Here is an 18002-nt window from a genome sequence, read left to right as displayed (position 1 = left end):
TTAATTATTGTCAGGCCTCAGAAGCCCCGCTGTCCATAAAATAAATAAATAAATGAAAAAATCTAACAGCTCCTTGAGAAAGTCTGGAAAACATTTCATTTTGGCCACTGAGGCTTTCATATTATCCACTGGCCCATGCTGGTGCTATTGAGCCTCAGTCTTCACATTCTTTTGCTTTCAGGAAACGTCTAAAATAATAGCTCCACCCAGGCTTAATTTGTTTTAAGTATGTTGCGTTAACTTTAATTTAGTTCTTCTGTATCGCCCCTTTCCGTCTCTAACCTTTATTATTATCATTGTTGTCATTATTATTATTGTTATTATTATTAAAGTCGGAGAATAAGGAAACCCCCTTTACTTTATGTATCGTATATCTTTTACTTGATGTGGTTAACAGTGCTTCTAGGATAGTCTGGTAACCTGTATTCTGCACTATGTCCTGTAATTACTTTGCTCGGGGGTGTAGTGATGCTCGGCTTGATGCCGTTTAGTCCTCTTCCAAAGCAGAGGGGGCGGGTTCGCAGACAACTTTCCCGACTGGTGATTTGATGATCGGAGGATTTTCCAGTGTCAGTATCCTTCTGTCGGTTCAGGTTCAGTGTTGCGGCGTTTGTCCTGCCTCCTCGCGGTGCGCAGCTCTCAGGGAACGGAGCGGTTTGCACTTTTTTTCATGAAAGCCCTTTTACCATCAGTGAGCGCTGGGCTTGAGGGGGAGCAGGTCTGAAGGGCCCAGTCTGGCTGTGAAAGGCATCTTTATACCTCAACACATGGCGTTGTAGTATAAGCACATCTTCTGTGGATTTGTGGAAGGGACCGAATTTTAAAGAAAGTCGCCCGTTTCCTGTAGCCTACAGCTGCGGGCGCTCACCATGGAGATGCAAAGGTGGACCACCAGGTGGAAAACGAAAAGGTGGCTATGGGATTCAACGCCAACCGCTGTCGTCACGTTAATTGTAATCCTGCAGGTTGCCAGTGTCAGAGCAGGTAAGGGGCCGCACGTTGCTTCACACCTCAGGTACTGTGCCAGATCCACGGCATCCCGGACAGCTTGAGAGCGTCCTGGAGCCTGGCAGACAGCCCATATGTGGCAGTCGGTTAAGGCAGCAGTAGCCACCAACTGGCTCTCAGCTTTTATTGAAATTAACGCCAGGCGCCGTCAATTAAACTCACCTTAACTCAGTTTATACGGAATTTCAGTAGACGGTGTCCACATCACCCAAAAGATCTCTCATTTTGTGTAATATCAGAGGTAATTAAGAGAAAAGTTTTTGGTTGGGTTTGGTTGTGACCTCAATCACATCCAAAAACGTCATTTAAAATTAATTTAAGCTTTTTTTAAATGACTGCTGAAGACATTTCACTGAAAGTTGCCGAATGCTTTAACGTGATAATGAAAGGTGTAATATGTCCAAATTCATGCCGCACCGTCAAAGTGATCTTCTCACAGACAGATGGAGATACTGCTAATGTCTGCCTTCCAGGTGTGGCCGGCGAGGAAAGGTATTGATTTCATCTTGACGCAAATCCTCAGATGGTCCGCGCAAAAAGAAAAAGAAAAAAAAAGTATGTGTGAAGTATGATCGGTGAGCAATTATGATGTAGTAACGACAGTAGTGTAATTAAGACTCGAGTGCATAGTTTGGGATTTTATCAAAGTGCACTGCCCATATTTATGTTCCTTTTCATCACTTGGAAGCACCACTGGAAAGCTTTTACGCATAGCTTTTACGCACGACATTTGGTAATCTAACCAGCATTCCACCGTCAGTGCATTACGTTTTTACAAAATATCAGTGTAATAGGAGCCACATAGTTTAATCAAATTCACAAGCCTGGCTCGAAACTGTCTTATTTTGACTGATAAGCTGTGACTTTCCTTATTAATGACAGTCTGGCAGCTGTCAACATACTGTAGTTTACAGTAGCACAGCTTTAAATATATGGGTTTTGTGATGGACTCTTAAAGTTTATATAATAACTGGGCACAGGAGTAGTGAAATTCATCTTCTGGCCTGAAGGATCACCATTTTTCCACATTATCCGGGCTTCCACTTAGTCCAAGAAGGGGCGTTCATGGAAAAAAAGAAAGAAAAAAAAATCTGGAGTATTTTCTTTGCTTTAAAAACACATATGTGGGTCACATTAAATTCTTTCATATTTCCTTTGTGCAATCATAGAGAAATTTATGCTGTGATTTTTTTTCTTTGTGGAACCATGCTTCTTCTTAATATTTGTGGTTTCTGACATCTGTTATAGTGCAAACCTCCAGTACTCGCCTTATTGTGTCAGAACTTCAAAAGTGACAGAAATAAACCTTTTTTTTAAAAAAAAAAAAAAAAAAAGTTTAATATGAGGAAAATGTAGCTTGTCATGTGTTTCATGCAACACATTCTGACTGCATCATCAGGATCATCCACTGGTTTCAAGCGCGGTGCGTTTCCTGTGAGACGTACAGAAATCATTCAGGGGAGAACAAATTTCCAGACATGCGAAATGAAAAGATCATGAAAGCAAATACCACACTGGCAAAGTTTGCCCGTTGCCCATCTTTCTTCACTCTGACAGATATTTAAACCAACCATAATTGCATGATGTGCCAAAAACATTTGCAGGCTTTCCAGTGTAATTTAATTGCTGACTATGCTGCCAGCTCTCAGTAGATGGCAGTGACACGAAAAAGACCGACAAGACATCCCAAGATGCTTCAGCGAGACCGCAGAGCCGCAGGGACATGAAATCAGAATGTCACCGATTTGAAAGTTAATCATAATCTAAACTTAAACATCAAACTGTATAGCTGTGGTTATGAGTTATGAGATGAGACGAGATGGAGCATTTTTTCCTACACAACTCAAGATGGTATTTTAATTGTGTTAGGGTGCTCCTGGTGAAATTGCTTTAATGATTTTTAACAGTAGTCTCTCTCGTTGCTACACGTTTCACTGCCTAGGGGAAATCGCACTCCTTTGTCATGTCAGTAGCTTGTTAACATGGCAGATAGTATATCACACGTTCCCCGACAGCAGCCAGGAAGACGTGTCATTAAAAATCAGAGACTGACAAATTACCCCTCAGACAGGACTGCGGAGAGACTGCCTTGGTACCTTTAGCACGAGAGGACCGTCTTCTCTCTCATGTGGTTTTGCATCCTTCATATTAAAATTTGGTTTATTTCTTTTTAGGGTCGGAAAGATGGGAGTCATTTTTTTAAGGATGTGTATAGAGCACAGCGTATGTTGGCTCGGCCTCCGACGGGGCCGAAGACTTTTTAAAAATCTATTCCTACTCATTTGGGGTCTTAATGGTTTTGGGACATTGCCTGTTTTTCAGGGCTTCTGTGAAGCAATGGTTGTGGGAGGAGAGGGGCTGAAGAGATGGTGGTGTTCTGGTGGGTGGGTGGTTGTGGGGGAGGGAGGGAGGCAGGGAGGTTGGGATTGAGGGGGAGGGGGGTCCTGGCCAATTCAGCACATCTGGAATATATGAGGCCTTGAGGTATGCAGCAATGCAGAAAGGCATTCTGAAACTCACAAAGAGACCTTTAGTCCAAGCTTTCTTTTTTTTTTCAAGAATCAGTAGCTCTGTACTTGGGACAATATTCAGAAGAGCCGCAGACTGTTTTCATTTTTATGAGGCATTTTGTGTGAGATTTAAAACCTGGCATTTTGCACTTCACATTTGTATCTTATTCTGTCTGCGCTCGGATCACTCTGCCGGTCTGTTGAATTGCTCTTTTTGCAATGTCAGTCATGCAGCTTTTTTTTTTTTTTTCACTCCCTTTTCCCTCAGTTGATAAACATTTCTATGGCACTGAATTTTATACAAATGAAAAGAAAGGACTTTCTGCTCCACTAAATTCCCCTGTAGGCTAACGCACATTGCTTGATGATTACACTGTCAACATTTCAAGTCTATGAACTGTGGCGTGAGATTATCAATATCTTCATAAAATAACTCCAGCCCTTCGCTTTAACTTAAAAAAGACCATCTGGACAACTTCACAAGATCCGAAAACCTGAGAGCCGACCCCTTAGCATGTGCTCAAATCAAACGGGTTTGATTCACCTCTGGAGCTGTTATTTTTTCCTTGTCACAGGAGAAGTAGCTACGAGGATGGGGCCTTCTCACTTCAGTCTCGTGTATGTTTTAGTTAGGGGGGGTTGCCAGTGGCGTAATGGTTTCAACATGTGGACATATTAGCTCCACCCATCAGACCCCCTCCTGGTTACCGAAAGCTAAGACAGGAACTGCACAATCAGCACTTCCCGTCTTGCGGTGCCACGTGACTCAGGAAATGGAAAGTACATACTGCCGAGTTCTTTTCTGATAAAATTCCTTCAACATTTATTGCAGATTTTTGTGAAGCGGCAGAAAAAAAAGCATGGTGAAACTGCAGGCTAACACTATTTAGGCTAGATATTTTGTCTGGAAAGAAAGAACAGATGGTTGTTCCACTGATGGGGGAGTTGAGAGGTTGTGACACCCTATTCCTTTACATTAAATGTCTACAAATATAGCTGTCACCGCCAGTGACTATGTTATTTTTGTTATTAGGCGTCTAGACTCAACTTTCCTACCGGTTCATGGAGTTCAGTGAATCACTATAAGGCCGATGAGGAGATTTTCTGAAATGCAGAGTTGAAGAAAGTCATTTGTTTGATGTCTTGAAATAATTTTCACTAAAAGTCATTCTGCCCGTATCAAACACATGAATCTGGTAAAGGGGGGATTTCACATTAATTCCATTATCTCTCCCTGTGGGATTTGTTAGCTAACTGGTCAGACGTTGTTTATCATTCCCTGGACTTTGAAGAGGACACATCCTGCCTCTTGACTCACTGAAAAGGCTAATGTGATGTCTGGACGCAATTGTGCCGGTTGTTCTTGCTGCGGTTTTCTCTAACAGTTAGACAAGTGGCTCTTAATATCGCGGCTGCACTGAGTTTGGTTTGGGGCAGAGATTTGACTGGTATTTTCATTTTTTTTTCGTCATCTGAACTTTTGTTTAACCTTTAATTGTCCTTTCATACTGGGAGAAAACATGTTTCTGGTCAGTTTATCTGCCAGTCTAAGAGCGCAGTCTTTATACCTTTGTTTTGACTAAAGTATGCTTTCTCCTGAGGTATTATTACATGTGGTCTGTGCCATTAAAACAGGGTCAGACGATGTTTGATGTGTAGTTTTTTTGACAAACTTCCAACACATTATTAGCAATTACATTTATAGCTTTCCGACAATCAATCATCATTTTATTCAGTTCTTATTTTCGAGTTTAACTCTGTAACTTTTGAAAGACTCTTTGAAAAGTAGCAATGAAATGAGCCTGAAGGGGTTTGTTGTTGCGGCATTATTTGGTCTGGTGTGAGTAGTAGCTTATGGCAGCTATAGTTAGCCGATGTTAGCTTAGGACAGATTAGGCAAGAGCTGCATATTTTGGAGATATGGTTAAAAAGGGGGCCCATAAATACTAATGCTATTCCTGCCTGCACCCTTTGTGTCATCCCCTCTCATCACCCTCATCAAAAACAAAGCCATAAAAGGCAAAAAAAACAAAAAAAAAACATGTCCCAGATGCTACTGTGTCCATGGAATCTGATAGCAGTGTTGCAATATTGTGTGTCTCTGCGTATTACACAGTCAAACATGTTGAATTACTTAACCTGATAATGAGAGCCGCTCGGTCACAGTCACACACGATAAGCCAGTTCTTCAAATCTATCCTTTTTCTCATAAGCATAGCATTTGCTAATTGATTCCCAATAACACTTCTAATGAGCTTGAATTAATGACCTTTCCCCACCTTGTGTTTTTAAGTAGATAACAGCCTCGGGCCTGCATCCTTTAAATCACAGATGACGTTGCACCGTACGTCAACGCTCCTGTTACCCCTCCTCAATCCCCTAAAGAATGAAATGCATCAAAAGTTGGACAACTGCAGTAAAGAGGAGATCTGAGAAGGCGTGTTTATGTCTTAGCTGTATTGTAGCCTCCCCCCCCTCGAGCCCTAGGTCCATTGACAGAAAGGAGCTTAATAGTGTTAAGGAGCTTGTAAGTCTTACCCCCCTCTGCGTTCTCCTTATTCCAACGACCCGGGGATCAGCAGCAGTGAGTTTTTATCACCCCAAAGATGCTGTGGCCTTTTTGGCTTTGGGGGTAATAATAGCGGAGGTGAGGACGGAGGAGGGTAATTATGTCTGCTGAATGGTTCCTAACATTTATGTTGCCCCTCTGCCAAAGCAGCTCATAAACGAACAAATGGTAGAACTGACAGAATTGGCCAGTGGTCCCCGAACAGGCAACGGGTGTAATGGGTGTAAACGCCAGGTCTGATTAGGTTTTCTGTTAAACACTGATCACACGCGGCATACTGTATGCGCTAATAACGCAATCAGATATATAAACTCTTATTCCATAACGCCATCCATCACGTAACTCGTGCTTTGTGAGACATGTATTGACTGCTTTGTTTAGTTTAATACCTATTCCATTTAATTAGCTGCATTTATGTTTTAACAGAACATGTTTTTAGCGGGTAAAGGTCCGTTTGCTACATACATTAAACACCTTTTCCAGCAGACTGAACAGTTATTTAAGAGTTTTAAGTGTTTACTTTGAAACAATATGTCAGCTACAAGCGCATGTTTCTTTCAGTTTTTCAGACTACTGCACTGCATGTGTGCAGCATTAAATAAGAACCACTGAAGAAACAACATTTCTAAATGAAATCGACCATAAAAGGCAAATTTGTCACCATGGGAGAAAATGCTATTTGAGTTCAAGAAGCAAACAAATTCTCTGTGAGAAACACTGACCAAGCACTTAAATAATAAACACATTCTCCAAACAGCTCACTTGGAAAATTAACCATTTTTATTTTGCCTCCACAGCTGAACCCGTGGATGTACTCAAGGTGCTAGACTTCCAGAGCTCTCCTGAAGGAGTTCGGAAAACCCCAGGCTTCTGCACAGTCCGGAGGGGATCCAAACCCGACATCGCTTACCGAGTGGGAAAAAATGTTCAGATCAGCGCTCCAACCAAACAGCTCTTCCCAGGTAAAGTAATGTGACGCATCCTATCATGGAATAAAAGCATTTCTCACTCACGAAAATAAAAATAAAAAAATAATTTAGATGCGGCTGAAAATTTGCTTTATGTGATACCAAAAGATAGATACCAAAGAACGGCACATATATGAAAATAGAAGAATATAAACATTTATCTGGCATCTGGACTGAATCTAGTCAACTTTTGTGGATATATAGAAGAAGAAAGGATCTCTGAAGGAGATTGTTACCGTATTTGCATGCAAAACCATATAATAAAACAGCTTATATGTGCAAACCCTTAACATAATCTCATAGTGGAATAAGCTACCCTGAGTTTACAGCCATGCTAGCTGCTATGTGATGCACAGGTATAATGTTTACTCTACTGCCCAGTTTAATTTAGCCTTAACTAATGTTGTCATTTCCTGTTTTGAATAACATACAAACTGGAGTAGAATGTCGATAGTTTTGCAGGTTTTTGACATGAAGATAAATTGGAAAGAACTCATTCATTTACTCTGTGATGGTCCCCAAACATATAGTAATGACTTTAATGGTGTTTATGAATCTCTGTTCCAAATGTAAAAGGAATTCACCCAATATCAGGTAGATAAGTTTCAGTCTGGACCTAGAAGTGTCTAGGAGTGGTAGAGGGGCCAGCATCACTGAAGGCATGCGGCTTGCATGGCTACTCAACCAAATCCTTGTTTGGATAGAAGTATTGAGTCATACTGTCTTGAACCATTTAATGTCAAAATAAATACATCTTTAATCTAGTTCTCTTTAAAAAATAAACAATAGCACTAATAATTTTTAATGAAACCCATTACTTCTGGATGCAGAGCAAACTTTTCGCGGTTATATAAATTTCCGTGGACGCTCCAATAGCCCATAGGGGATGAGAGTCACTTAGCGCATGTCAGTCTGGTTTGTCCCAGATGACTCAAGCAAGAACAACACCAGACGTTTCTTATTTGATGTTTAGACAAATCAGTGAGACAAAAACGTCTGCGTTGTCTGACTGATTAGGTGTTGCCTGATGTGATTGCCTGGGTGACAGTGTAGAAACAACATATTTATTCATTATTTTTTAGGAATGCTCAGAGGTAGTCTGAGTCTATTCATTAATGAAGTGCAGATCAGAGGACCTGTGACCTATTAACCACTTACAGATGTGGAGTTGCCTTGTTAGTTTCCAGAGGTGCTGCTTGGAATATTGGAAATGATGTGTTGCTTTAAGCGTAAGTACAAAATAATATATAATCCCTGATGAGGCCTACTATTTCTTTAAATCTGGGTGTAGGAACAGTGACCATTTGTTTATGTAATCAACACCGCCTTGGCCACAGAGTTTAGAGAAATTTATTAGGGACTGAGTACTGTTAAATAAATTGTCCCAGTCTGCGCAGTGTGTTAGCATTTTCTTATTTATTTATTTTTTTTGGCTGGATTTCAAGGAATGAAAAGAAAAGCTCAGAAAGAATATAAGAAGGAGGGTCTCGCTCAGTGACGGAAATTTGAAGACTGCAGTTAAGCTGGTGAGGTGGGACGTTGAGGTGCCGCGAAGAAAACGCGTCAAAATTTCCTCCGTCAAAACAATCTGACTTTTATTTGATTGGGATTAGTTATTATTTCATTGAACCGAGCCGTGTAACGGCTTTAAAAATGTGACCTTTGTTTGAGCTGTTGTATTTACAGCCCTTGTAAAATTAATGTGGCTGCATCACTCCTATTGAGTCCTTTCAGAACATGCCAGGGACTTTTTTCAGCTTCCTTAATAAATGCTGCTCCAGGTCCAGTTGTCTAGACTTCAGTTTTAAAGTTAGGGAGCAAGAGAAAGTTAGAGAGCTAATAAACTTACCATTACCCTCTTTAGTCATTACAGTACAATTGCCCCTGCAATTACACAAGTAGAGGATAGAAGTAAATACAGGGTGCAAGGTAAAAAGCTTTGCAATGTAACACTTTTCACGCGGTATACATCACTGAAAGCCATGAAGAAGATTGATAACTCAGCCACTTATATAAACAGCTAGCCCAGATCTGTCCAGAGGTTAAAACAACCAAAGAGTCCCATAAGCACCTTTGACTGGCTATATCTCATTTGTTAAATCTGCACACTGTGTAAGCGATCTAACTTGCGGTTTCCACTAAATGTGAAACTATTCCTTAAGCTTAAAGACAGAAGGTAGATCAGGGATGGAGAAAAGGCTACTGACCTAACATCCCCCTCAAAAGTTGTATGTCATTAAATCTAATTAGAATACTGTGGTTATGCTGGGTAGTTCCCATGTGTATAATGAGATTAATTTGAAGCAGAGCAGTGCTGTAAAACCTTGTTTTTTCAACTAACAAATGCCAGTCTACTTCTTCTTCCACCTCCAGGGGGCATTTTCCCAGAAGATTTCTCTATCCTGTTTACCATCAAGCCTAAGGCTGGTCTCCAGTCCTTCCTGCTGTCCATATACAACCAGCAAGGTATCCAGCAGTTGGGTGTCGAGGTGGGCCGTGCCCCCGTCTTCCTGTACGAAGACCAGCATGGCAAGCCTGCCCCTGAGGAGTACCCTTTGTTTCGTTCCATCAACCTTGCTGATGGCAAGTAAGTGACTTGACTGCTCCTCAAGAAGGCTTTAACACACTGGAAGACGGTCGTGTTTGCTTTTCTGTGTCCAACTGTATAAGGAAATTAACTCCAGGATCTTGAGTGCTAAAGATTAAATGAATGAATGAATTTATGGTGAAGCTTTGCTCAGAAACAAAGCGGCACGTTCTGAGGCTCATCTTGACAATCACATCAAAGATTTATAGGTCATGTTTTACTCCAAACAAACCCAATCTGTTTAAAGTATTTTCTCATGCACTCAGAACACACTTTTTTACTCCTCCAGACTGAGAAAGCTGACTCAGAGCTCCACACATTTATTATCATCATATGTTTGTTCAGTTATTAATACCACATGGAACAAGTCAGACAGTGACGGCAAATAAATTGCTGGCAACGATTTAATGACAGCCTTTGCTTTTGCAGATAATTTACAGCAGCGGTATAGCGATGTGCAGTAATGCGCAGGGTCTCCATAATTTGCATAGCTGTCCAATGAAACTGATGCAAATCATTGTTAAAAGTTGTCATCAATCATTTACATAAACGCTTACAGAGATGCCTTGAACTGATTTGTCTGCAGTAAATTATATAAATAAAAATGTTAACATTGTAAATGCACAGTCAATGCTTTCAATTTCAATTTTGCAAAATGAGTCGCCGTTAGCGATCTACAGTTTATGTATTTTGAGCGCTCTGAGTCACGAAATGGAAGTACATTTCCCTGCATACTCGAGGTCTTTCGAGGTAGCTGACCAACATGTTGGTTAATACACTTCTGTATGAGTTATGGCATGTTGACATTGTTGCAGAAAAACACATCCAAACATTTATGCGCACAGCACGTCAGTGTTGACCAACTGAATTTGCTGAACTGTACAACAACAGCCTGGTATGTTATTGTCCCCAGAGTCTCCAAAACCTTGCTAGCATCATTAGCACTGTAGCTAAAGCAGCCCCAAGCAACGTGCGGCACTACATGAACTTTTAGCCTTCAAATGAGCTGTAGTGTATTCATTTTGCACTTTTCTGAATTGACTGCCATGCAACATTACATATTACAGCACTAGCATTAAACAAGCTAGCTCTTTTCTCTTGTTTTCGGTCAGTCTAGCTTTACGCTACGCTAAGTTGCAGCTTAAGTGGAAGAGTGGTATCAATTTTTCCCCTTCACTTACAGACAAGAAATTAATTAAGCATACTTCCAAAATGTAAAACTCATTCCTTTAACCTAGGAGGAATGGTCTTATATAGGAAATGGATTCTGACCTCCGTCTTTGCTGCACAGGTGGCATCGCGTTGCTATCAGCGTGGAGAAGAAAAGCGTCACCATCATCGTGGACTGTAAGAAGAAGCTGACCAGGCCGCTCGCCAGAAGCGACAGGGCCGTCATCAGCACAGAGGGCATTACTGTCTTTGGAACCCGAATTCTGGATGATGAGGTCTTTGAGGTAAGGCCGCCATTTTGAACTCCGTCTTGAGTAAATTAAGCGAGCTGTTTTGCGATAGTCACGGTGCAAATTGGGCTGGTTTGACATTTTGGTAAATGTGATCCATGTTTTTGCCAACAGGAAGATTAAAATGATCTGGTGTGTGAGAGGGCATTTAAGACAGAGCCAGATGCAGGAAGCTTTTAGCTGAGGTTAGCTGAACAGCTGGAGTCGTGGTGCCGCTGCCAAAAATGTACACAGCATGTAACTCCACATGAAACTGCCATCTCTTCAGTTCTTTCTGTTTGGATTAAACAAAGACGGCACAACATGTTAAATATGGAACTTTAGAGGCTTATGTTAAGGTAGCAGTTTCCTGCTGCTGGTGTTTATGCTAAGCTAGGCTAATCCAGCTATTGGCTAACGAACCAACATGAGAGTGGTGACCATCTGTTATGTTTTCAGGAAAGTTTTTATCCAGAATTTCAAACTCTGCATTAAGTTAACTCGCTTTAATGGGGAAAACTGAAGTACAGCTCATGAGTTATTGGCTGTCTTATCGTGATTACAACAGATTCAATGTAATTCGCCTCTGACACATTCACTTCTGAATTTTGAAACTTAAACATAATGTGCTGCCATCACTGTTACTGAAATTGCTGTAGCGAGCTTGCCTAGATGACAGCAATCTCTCCACTCTGGTAAATCCTGGATATAATCGAAACCACATTGCATATGCTACTCTAAATGAATCTCATTCACCATTGTGAGAAGGGATCATTTTAGTTCCTAATACTTTAAGTGCAAATTCCACCCATTTTATTTGTCTTTCATTAACTTGTGCCTATAGTAAAGGCTGAATTTTATTGGCCACAACAACAATATTGGCTTTGTGGGCTTGGCAAGAGCCATAGGTAATGTTTGTCTGAAAGGCTACGTGCACACCGTTTATTTCAAAATCATGCGATTCAATGCGAAAGTGTGTCCAAATGTTTGACTGGTAGTGTATAAGACATTATGTTATTTGTTATAAATGCATTTTGCCACGATGTGACCATGAGATGATTTAATAATGTTCTCTCTATAACCGTGACTATCAGACAGAGTCAGAATTCATAGGCTATTGATAAGGGTTGTTATTAGAGGAGAGGTCATGGCTGAGCTGGACCCGGTTGGCTCTGGTAGCTTCGTTCTCAGTGGAAACTCTGAGCTGAACGCTAGTATAGAAGACAATAGCGTCTCTTTGATGTCTGCATGTGGAATGCCTGCTAAGTAGAACAGTCTGCAAAATGTTTGCCTCCAGGTCAGGGATGAATTTCCACAGTGAAACCACTTGAAAACTGTATGCTCCTGTTCTTCAGTGTAAATTTCTGACAAGCAGATGCCATTCCTGGAGATTGCACACACAAACAATTAGAGGTCATGATCAAATGAGTCAGGATGATTTACAGCTTTATTTTTTTCTACTTATGACACTTAGTATAATAGTAGTTGCAAACTTTTTTTTTTTATAACAAGCATGCAAAAGTGAATGCCACGGTAATTAGAGTTAGAATTGTAATTAAGGTAATTAAGAGTGGGATGGATAAAAGCGCACAAAGTTGCATTTTAACCACACTTCTTGCTATTTTTAATTCTGATTTAAGAGCAGCCATTTGGCTTTTGTGAGCTCTCTTTGTTTGAGCATGCATTACACTAAATGGTGTTGAATTACGGCCTAATTTGTTCTCTCTTTTTAAAACATCGAGAAGAGAAAAAGATTCCTTTTGTTCCAAGACTTGTGGCATTTTCCACACTGCAAGGTGGTTTTAATCAGTGTATCGCACAATAGCAATGCTGTGGTGGCCCTTCTGGAACTGCAGCCATATCTTAAGATGTAATTATTTCCACTTCAAGTTAAATAACCTTAGATTTGTTGATTGCAAAATGGCTTCTTGTGGGCAAGCTGTACTTTTAATGGCAAATATACTTACTGGCCATGGGGGTGTTGGTTAATTACTGTATATTCCTCTAGACAAAAACAGGTTTGCTAAGTAGATGTAAGCCATGTGTTCGGTTTAGGAGTTTCTTATGGGATTGTACTTTGGCATCCATTCCAAATATACAGCTGTTAGAGGTATACAACAGTCAGTATACCTCAGAGGCTATGGAAACTTTCGGAACACGGCTGGCTGCATTATCTCAATAAATGCATTACGAAAGGTTAAGGAAATCTCTGCACCAAGGGCCTTATAGCTGTTCTTCCAGCCCTGTTTACATAAAGATGTACTCATCGATACATATTGTGGAGAAGCACCAGAATTTAGTTTGAAATCTAAAAAGTTGAAATCGATTTTGTTTCATAGGAATAATACCCGTCATCTTTGTGCAGCCGGTAGGAGCAGACATACCGACAGCTGCTTGCCACATTTAAAAAGTAGCTGGACATTTTTTTTTTTTATTTGAAATGTGCTTTCTCTCAGAGAACGTTCATGTCCACGCATTAAATACAAAGCTAGGGCGCTATCGGATTAGCTGTGAATGAAGGCTGGATGTCATGGGGAAACAGTTTGCCTTGCTCAACCTCTGTGTGGAAATGGATAACTAGGAAACAGTAACAGAATGTCATCCTAACCCAAAACTGTCCGTTACTGTTTGTTTCAAGTGTTGGTAAATGTGTTTGCTTGTAACTGAAGAAAGATTGGACCGATGTTCCCCTTACTTCTGTTATTTGAGATTTTTCTTGCTTAAACTCTCCACGAGTGAGGCTTTACCACTTTGTAATTGTGGTATAGATCCTAATAACCACCGTGTCCCAAGGTGATAAACATTCCTGACCTTTTGACTGCTATTACCGATCCCAGACATAACACGGCAGACATAATTGTTAGAGACTCTCAACACATAGAATTAGATTTTTTACCTTCCAGTGTGTTTGATTTAGCTGCCTTGTGCAAATTCTGTTTCAGATTGTTACCAGCTGAAACCCCCTAGCCCCACCCTTCCCAATCAAGTTCACTGAAGAACCTATGATGGCTGCTAGATACAGGAAAGGCTCCCTCTAGAATCTAGAGCCTCCTCATTTGTCTGCTCTGGGCTACTTGTAGGACTTTGTGGAAATTGACCCGCTGGCAGATTTAAATATAAATGGCACATTCTAATAGTCATCTTGATTGGAAACCAGTAATAGGAAGTGACAAATCAAAGATGGGCTAGCCTCAAAGGTGAATACATACATCTGGAGCTTCTTCTATAGCTTGTCCTCAAATCGATTTGGGGGTTGATTACACCCACAGTCTACAAGAAACAATCTCGGACTGTTCTCAGAAAGAAACAGTGGCTGTTTAGCACACCAAGTCAGAGCTCCAGTTTAATTACTGATGCTTGGAGCTGCGAGCACATGGTTACCTTACTGCAGTAGATTGCACAAGCAGGTGTCAAAGCTGGAAGCACAGAGTGACGGCTAGGGGAAAATATGACCAGTGTGTGCTTAGCCTTGGCTGGGATTGCACAGCTGTTTAAGAGATACGCTCACTGACCGGGTGCCTCTTTCTTCTTTCTTTTAAATAAAAGCCACAAAGTATTGGAAGAGAAATCATCTCATTTCCCCCCTTCTTGTCTTTTATGCAAATCCATTGTTTGGACTTTGAAGGATATGATGAAATTCTTTGCGCCAAATGTCAACCAGTTCGTTGTTGTGTACGTGCACGCCCTCATAAAACTTGTGTGTTTGTGTCTGTGAGGACGGGAACCGGAGACGGAGGTGAAGATGGTTTGTTTATTTGTCTGTCATTACCGCATAGTAGATCATTCCAAAGTGCTGTCCCTCAAGCAGGACAGTCTTTGGCAGTCTGACGGACTCGTTGTTTATGGTTGAGTTGGCAGGAAGAGAAGCACTACGACTGTTTCTCTCTGTATCTGCTTCAGTCACTTTTCACCCTCCAGTGCCCGTGACAAAACATTTTGGATGGGGCTGTGTAATAAGTTTATTCATATTTATCATTTATTTTTGCCACCACGCAGCCCTAGAATGAGCTTAACTTAATAGTTCAGTGCCAACTTCTGTCAAACTTTCATCAGGCCGTTTTGTCCCATGTACCTTGACTCTCACTTAATGGTCTCGGGACAGCCAAGAAGTAATGGATTCCAAGATTATTCTCAAAAAACTTGCTAACGGAAAAGAACAGCATGGGGAAAAATAGGGGGAAGTGAAGAAAGGGCGTCCAGACATGCAAGCAGATGGCTCGAGTCGTTCAACAGTTTTGTGAGCTACTGGCAGACGAAATGTTTTAATATTCGAAGGGTGCAAGACATTTGTATGCCCCCGGTGCTTGAAGAGAAACCGTACTCCTGCGCTGACCGCAACGGCTCCATTTGAACTGGCAGAAATCTGGACTGTGTTATACATTTCCCCCCCCCCCCCCCCCCCCCTCTACTTCTTGGTTAATTGTTGTCCTTGTACGGTTTTGAAATTCCATCTATTTGGTCTTTCAAGATGTGCTCCCATTCCAGAGTTTGAAGAAGCAGAGTTTTGAAATGACCTGGCGAGATAACTCAGAGGTGTGTGATGGAGGTAAATTGTGGCTACTTAAGATGATCTATTCTGCGCTGTAGAATCTGGAAGTGTAACGTCTACGAAACTGCGATTATCAGACTTCAGTGTCCCGCTCAAAAACGGTCCTAGGTGTTCACTGTGACACACAGGTCACAGTGAGTCGACCAGCTGAAGGTTTTACTTGAACCTACTTTATAGTTATTCAAATGAAAGGTTTTTACAATAAGGATTATCCCGAGTAAACCAAACACTGTCACGGGAAATGTAAGATGTCAGTAAACAGTGGACAAACAAATGATTTTTTCGACATTTTCAGCATGTCCTCATCTGTTTTACTGGGTCAAACTGCAGATGTTTTGAGCATGTTTATAAAAGTGTTTTCTGCGGCGCAGCGCCCTCCTACACCTGGCCACAGGCAGTAGCCTTCAACCTTGTAATTACCTACTTACATGCTACTTGCAAAGCGTTAGTGGAAGCTTTGTATCATTTGTGTTTCATCTCCTAGTGTTGATTGAGCCCAAGGTGTTGTCCGCTTCAGCTACAAGACACGGGGATTTGCAGTTTATTCAGAATGTAAAACTGCTGCTGCACATTGTAAGCCTCCCAAGCAGCGCTTCCCCCTACCCGTGCAACGTTTTTCAGTTAAAGAACCATGGACCACATTTGCATAATGCCCTGGCAGACAGTTTAGCACATGCTCGACGCGACTGTCCAAAACCAACAGTGGTCCGGGTGACCAATCAGATCACACTTACCCTTCTTAAAGAGATGGGAGTCAAAACGGAGCGTTTCGGGCGCGGTATGGAAAGAGAGGCAGCGACAATGTAAAATATGTGGCAAATATTCTGTTTTTTTTTTTGTTTTTTTAATCTTTCAACATTTAAACCTGTCCTAGTAGATGCCCCGAAAAAAAATTATGACCATGTAAATGAAAATAACATGGCCTCTTTAATTCTTGCCAGCTGGCCAAGGTGCAGTCTGAGAAGATTCATGACAAAGGAAAAAAAAGAAAAGCAACAATCAAAGTTATTCCCTCCAGAAATTGACACTCCTCTGTTGATAGAGTTTGTAAATCAAGTATGGTCCTAATTTTGTGGAATCAAAATCAAGCTAAAGCTTTGTTTATAGCTGTAAATTAGTTCAACAAAGGCAGGAGAGGAAACCCTATGCACCTCCTGTCATTTCTGATCATGAGCCAGCTGCAGCTATCTGCATTTAATCATCTCTTCAGTTTCTGGGGTCAGTCATGTGCTTGATGTTTGAGGATGAAGTAATGCGTGTGTGCATAATCAGATGTCAAGCACTTGTGTGATCCCTCTCTGAGTGGCAATCTTAAGTTCATATTTGAGTTTCTCCTTATTACAAATTCAACAGCAGTGGTAGACTTTCGACTTTCTTTCTGCACAGTATCACGCGTGTGTCCATCTGTCAGTTGTTTTCCTTAACTGATTTCTTCTCCTCGTGGGTTGGGGTTTTTTTTGTGCTGGGAGGGATGCTCCTCGCAGCAGATGTTACAGACACATGGCCCCAGATTCATCCGTCACTTGCTCTTTTAAGATATCTCATCTCGGAGTCGCGCCCGAGGATAAAACAGTGGTGTGTTTATTTTCTAAAAAACGAATTGTTCGCCGGCGGGTAAACGGACCCACTCTTCTCGTCTTTGATCGGACTCATCTGTTCATCTCTTAATCAGCTTCCCTCTGGCGTATGGTTATTGTTAGAGTGCGAGATTAGGGCTGACATGTGTCGAGGCGTGTTGTATTTACACACCCGTGCACACTGTACACAGACCCATTAATAGATTGATTGTAATGTGGCCAAAACGGATGATTTATCCCGTTACGCGCCTGCCAACTCAGAGCACATCCAGGGCATCACTAGATCATTTCTGGAATTCTGGGCAGGATTCTCAGCAGATGTCACAGCGATGTGTGGCGCTCCCCAGACGGTAACATCAACAAAACCGCAGAGTTGCAGACAAGGATGACACAGGAAAAAGTAGAGAAGGGAGTGGGCAGGGGACTGAGGAGCCAATCGGGGAGTGTGGGAGCGTTTGATTCCCTCGCTGGCTTTGTAAATGGACTAAGTGTGTGTGGTCTCATGACCGTGTTTTCTTGTTATAATGAATCCATTGTTTCTTTACACAGTACCCTTTATTTTTTCCTAGGGAATACACATACAAACTAAGCTAAACGGGAATGAATGAGAATGAAAAATGACTGTCCACGCACACAGGAAGGCTCAGAGAGGAGGAAGCAGACGGAGGTCTTGCCAAATGCCGTGTGTCTGTGTTTTTGACTGTCCTCACTGTTTCTGGGCAAGGCTGTGGATCCCTTTGTTTTAAAGAGAATCGATTTTTTCTTTGTCTTCTGTATTTTTTTTGCTGTTTGTAA

The 18002-nt window shown here is 41.4% G+C and overlaps 1 protein-coding gene across 1 annotated transcript in view; it reads left to right on the top strand.

Annotated features, from left to right (window-relative positions):
* The first annotated feature begins 578 nt into the window (after positions 1–578).
* Positions 579–18002, top strand: part of LOC125010505 (collagen alpha-1(XI) chain-like) — a 76856-nt gene continuing 59432 nt past the window's right edge. Inside the window, exons 1-4 of the mRNA XM_047589177.1 lie at positions 579–984; positions 6885–7049; positions 9429–9642; positions 10934–11096. Of these exons, the coding sequence (XP_047445133.1) occupies positions 870–984; positions 6885–7049; positions 9429–9642; positions 10934–11096 (657 nt within the window). The 5' untranslated portion in view covers positions 579–869. The remainder of the gene's footprint in view (positions 985–6884; positions 7050–9428; positions 9643–10933; positions 11097–18002) is intronic.

The sequence above is a fragment of the Mugil cephalus genome, chromosome 7 (genome assembly GCF_022458985.1).
Source record: "Mugil cephalus isolate CIBA_MC_2020 chromosome 7, CIBA_Mcephalus_1.1, whole genome shotgun sequence".
Lineage (NCBI taxonomy): Eukaryota > Metazoa > Chordata > Actinopteri > Mugiliformes > Mugilidae > Mugil > Mugil cephalus.
Note: the sequence above shows the minus strand (reverse complement) of the source record. Positions and strands in the feature narration are given on the sequence as shown.